We start from the raw sequence: 5,104 nt of genomic DNA, 5'->3' as shown, positions 1-5,104 counted from the left end.
GTGTGATATTTGAAACACTTTTTGTGCACCGTGCTTGCTTAGGTGCCAAGAGTTCAAAGTGTGTAAAGTTTGGAACAGTGAGAGGAGGGCATGTTTATAGGTTGACCAACTTAGGTCAAAATGTGCAGCTGAGTGCGGCCGAACAATTTTATGTGCGGTCCGCACTCTGTACTTGGTCCCTCTGAAGATCTGTTGTCCGTAGAAAATTGGGTGCGGCCGCAGATATTTATACGGGCCGAACTATTCCAAGTGCGGCCGCAGATTGGCCATTCCTCCAGTAGTGCGGCCACACAAAGAATTGTGCGGCCGCAGACTCCTTTCTACTGTGGCATGTAAGATTGTGCGGTCCACACAATAAATGTGCGGTCTGCACTTTTTCAACACTTAGCCATTTTTTCGAGCACAGTTCCTGCAAAGCACACTCATTCCTGCAATTCACTTCAAAACTAATTAGCACAAAACAAAACCTATCTAAAAAGAAGAAAAAGAAGAATAAAAACAAACATGGGTTGACTCCTAAGAAGTGCCTGATTTAACATCACGGCACGATGAAGATTACCATTAATCACTTGAAATGAATTAATGCCACGACGTGGCCATCATCAACTTTTCCAAGATAATGCTTCACCCGGTGACCATTGACTCTAAACACTTCATCATTTTTATTCTTCAAGTCTAATGCACCAAAGGGTGTCACCTTCACAACCTCAAACGGACCACTCCACTTAGACTTCAACTTTCCCGGAAACATCCGTAACCGAGAATTGAACAATAACACAAGATCACCTTCTTTGAACTCCTTGTTCCGGATGTACTTGTCATGGATGAACTTCATCTTCTCCTTGTATAAGGAAGAACTTGTTTATGCATGGTACTGGAATTCATCAAGCACATTCAATTGTGCCACCCTCAGGTTAGCGGCGACATCCCACTCAAGATTAAGCTTCTTCAATGCCCACATAGCCTTGTGCTCAAGTTCTACCGGAAGGTGACAAGCTTTCCCGAACACCAACCGGTATTGAGACATCCCAATCGGTGTTTTGTAAGCCGTCCTATAAGCTGATAGAGCATCATCAAGTTTCTTTGACCAATCCGTCCGGTTGGCATTCACATTCTTTGACAAAATACTCTTGATCTCCCGGTTGGAGACTTCCACTTGTCCGCTTGCTTGAGGATGATAGGGGGTCGAGACTTTGTGAGTGACACCATAATTGGTGAGTAAGGTATCAAAAGCTTTGTTGCAAAAGTGCGATCCCCCATCACTTATAATGTCCCTTGGAGTGCCAACTCTTGTAAAGATATTCTTTTTCAAAAATGCCACCACACTTCGAGCTTCATTGTTGGGTAGAGCAACGGCCTCAACCCACTTTGACACATAGTCCATAGCTACCAATATGTATGTGTTCCCACAAGAGCTTACGAACGGTCCCATGAAGTCAAATGCCCCACACATAAAAAATGTCAATTTCCAAGATGGTGGTGAGTGGCATCTCATTTTTCTTAGAAATTCCACCGGCCCTTTGACATTCATCACAACGCTTGACTAGATCACTAGAGTCCTTGTAGAGGGTAGGCCAATAGAATCCATAACTCAACACTTTTGTCATCATTCTCGCTCCACCATGGTGACCACCATATGGTGAAGAGTGGTAAGCCTCAAGAATTTCCACTTGTTCTTCCTCCGGCACACATCATCGAATCACACCATTGGTACAAATCCGGAAGAGATACAATTCATCCCAATAATAGTCAAGGCAATACCGATTGAACTTCTTCCTTTGGTTTGAAGAGAACTCATTCGGTACAATACCACTCATAAGATAATTTACTAAGTCGGCGAACCATGGCATCTCGGTCATTGAAATGGCTAGAAGTTGCTCGTCGGGGAAGGAGTCATTAATCTCAAGGCCTTCATGTGGCCTCCCCTCCTCCTCTAAGCGAGACAAGTGGTCCGCCACTTGGTTTTCACTGCCTTTGCGGTCTTGGATTTTGAGATCGAACTCTTGCAATAAAAGCATCCACCGCATTAACCTCGCCTTTGAATCCTTTTTGCTCATTAAGTACCGAAGCGCCGCATGATCGGTGTGGACAATCACCTTTGTACCCATCAAGTACGTGCGGAACTTCTCCATAGCAAAGACAATAACAATGAGATCTTTTTCGGTCACCGTGTAATTGACTTGGGCATCGTTCATGGTCTTACTAGCATAGTACACCGGATGGAAGATTTTGTTGATACTTTTCCCCAAAACTGCTCTGATCGCCACATCACTTGCATCACACATGAGCTCAAAAGGTAAGCTCCAATCTGGTGCGGTGATAATAGGAGTAGTAGTCAATTTGAACTTGAGCAATTCAAATGCCTTCATGGAATCCTCGTTGAAATAGAATTTGGCATCCTTCTCCAAAATCTTACACAAGGGGTTCACCACTTTGGAAAAATCCTTGATGAAACAACGATAGAACCCCGCATGACCTAAGAAGCTCCTAACTCCCTTCATGGATGTAGGGGTGGGAGTTTATAAATCACCTCTATTTTTGCCTTGTCGACCGCAATACCATTCTTTGAAATTTTGTGGCTAAGGACAATGCCTTCCTCGACCATGAAGTGACACTTCTCCCAATTGAGCACCAAGTTTGTCTCCTCACATCTTGCCAAGACCTTATCCAAATTTTTCAAGCAATCATCAAAGGAATTCCCAACCATAGAAAAATCATCCATGAAGAACTCAAGAAAATCCTCCACCATGTCGGTGAAAATAGCCATCATACACCGTTGAAAAGTCATCAGTGCATTGCATTACCCAAATGGCATCCGTGAGAATGCAAAAGAACCATAGGGACATGTGAAAGTAGTCTTCTCTTGGTCCTCCGGATCAATAAGAATTTGATTGTAGCCGGAATATCCATCAAGGAAACAATAGAAAGCACGGCTGTCCAACCTATCAAGCATTTGATCAAGGAATGGAAGTGAGAAATGATTTTTCCTTGTGACTTTGTTGAGCTTGCGATAGTCCATACACACTCTCCACCCGGTCACCGTTATTTTAGAAATCAACTCGTTCTTGTCATTAGTGACCACAACCATGCCCCCTTTCTTTGGGACACATTGCACCAGAGAGGTCCACGAGCTATCGGAAATGGGGTAAACAACCCCGGCATCCAAACAATTTACGATCTCCTTCTTCACCACCTCTTGCATAGATTTATTTAGTCTTCTTTGATGTTCAACAGAGGTTTTGGCATCCTCCTCCAAAATAATCTTGTTCATGCAAAAGGCGGAGCTTATACCTCGAATATCCGCCAATGTCCATCCGATAGCTTTCTTCCTCTTTTGTAGCACCGCCAAAGTAGAGTCTACCTGCACGCTAGTCAAACAAGAGGAAAGAATAACCGGTAAAGTAGAACACGGGCCAAGGAATTTATACCTGAGATGTGGAGGCAATGACTTTAACTCCAAAGTGGGAGGCTCCTCGATTGAGGGCTTTGTTAGACGAGTCTTCCGGTTTTCAAAATCTAAGGACATTTTGCGTGGTTCATAAGTGTACAATCCCATTCCTTGCAATTCATTCACACATTCCACATAGCCATCCTTCTCATCATCATCATGGTTAAGCAATACGACCTCCAAAGTATCATCAACATTCATCATGGCACTAGCATCATCAACAATCACCTCGGTCACTAAGTCCACAAATGAACAAACTTCGTTTCTATTCGGTTGCCTCATAGATTTGCACACATGGAAAACCACATTTCCATCACCCACCCGGAAGGTGAGCTCGCTGGCTTCCACATCAATAAGTGCCTTCCTCATAGCAAGGAAAGGTCTACCCAAAATAATAGGCACCTCATAGTCCACTTCACAATCAAGAATCATAAAGTCTACCGGGAGGATGAACTCATCAACTCGAACCAACACATCATCAATAATACCCAATGGTCTCTTCATAGTACGATCCACCATTTGTAGCCTCATAGAAGTGGGTCTTGGTTGCCCAATCCCCAATATTTTGAAAACCGAGTAGGGCATCAAGTTGATACTCGCCCTTAGATCACAAAGAGCTTTGGCAAAGTCGGCGCTTCCAATGGTTCAAGGGATTGTGAAAGCGCCGATATCTCCCAATTTAGGAGCCATTGAGTGCACAATTGCGCTCACTTGATGAGTCATCTTTATAGTCTCATAATTCATCGACTTCTTCTTTGTCACCAAATCCTTCATGAACTTTGCATATCCGGGCAGTTGCTCCAAAGCCTCAACCAATGGCACATTAACAGATAAGCTTTTCATCATGTCAATGAACTTTTTGAATTGGTTCTCGCCATTTTTCTTGGCAAGCCTTTGAGGGTATAGAGGAGGAGGCTCTGGCATTGGTGCCTTAGCCTTTGGCACTACCGGTTCCGGTATGTCAAATATGTGTTCCCTAGACGGGTTCACTTCTTCTTGAGTCTCCTCCACATTTTCATCAGTATTAATTCTCACTTCGTCATTTGTTTGCACCACATTGTTTGGAATCTCATCTTCTTGAATCACTTGTTCATCATCTTCAATTCTTCTTTGACTTGAGGTGGTTGCATTCCCACCTTTTACACTCCTTGTAGTCACGGCCATGGCATGTCCCATGTTGTTCCCACCCTTCGGGTTCACCACCGTGTCACTTGGTAGTGCCCCCTTAGGACGAGTGTTCAAAGCTTGCGAGATTTGCCCTAATTAAACTTCCAAATTGCGAATTGAAGTATTGTGAGAGGCTAGTTGAGCATCAAAGTCTGCATTATTATCCATCATTTGTTTGAACATGTTCTCAATTCGCCCCATTTCATTGTTGGAAGAGCTAGGACCATGGGAAGGATAAGGAGGCGGGTTGCTTGGTTGTTGATACATCGGGGGTCTTTGAAAGCCCGGCCCCCGATTCCCTTGGTTATTGTTCCATCCCCCTTGGTTGTTGCCTCCCCAATATCCTTGACTATTGCTACCCCAATTACTTTAGTTGTTTTGACCATTTCAATTTCCTTGATTGTTTTGATTGTTCCAATTACCTTGGTTGTTACCACCACTCCAATTGCCTTGGTTGTTTGAGTTCCAATTCCCTTGATTACCTTGAGA

At 43.7% G+C, this 5,104-nt stretch overlaps 1 protein-coding gene across 1 annotated transcript; it reads right to left on the bottom strand.

The window, feature by feature from the left end:
* Window positions 1–4,093: 4,093 nt before the first annotated feature.
* On the bottom strand, window positions 4,094–4,624 carry LOC138903672 (uncharacterized). The gene has a single exon (XM_070192120.1). It carries the CDS (start codon window positions 4,622–4,624, stop codon window positions 4,094–4,096), a length of 531 nt encoding a protein of 176 aa, XP_070048221.1.
* Window positions 4,625–5,104: the final 480 nt, after the last annotated feature.

This window comes from Nicotiana tomentosiformis, chromosome 1 (genome assembly GCF_000390325.3).
Source record: "Nicotiana tomentosiformis chromosome 1, ASM39032v3, whole genome shotgun sequence".
NCBI lineage: Eukaryota > Viridiplantae > Streptophyta > Magnoliopsida > Solanales > Solanaceae > Nicotiana > Nicotiana tomentosiformis.
Note: the sequence above shows the minus strand (reverse complement) of the source record. Positions and strands in the feature narration are given on the sequence as shown.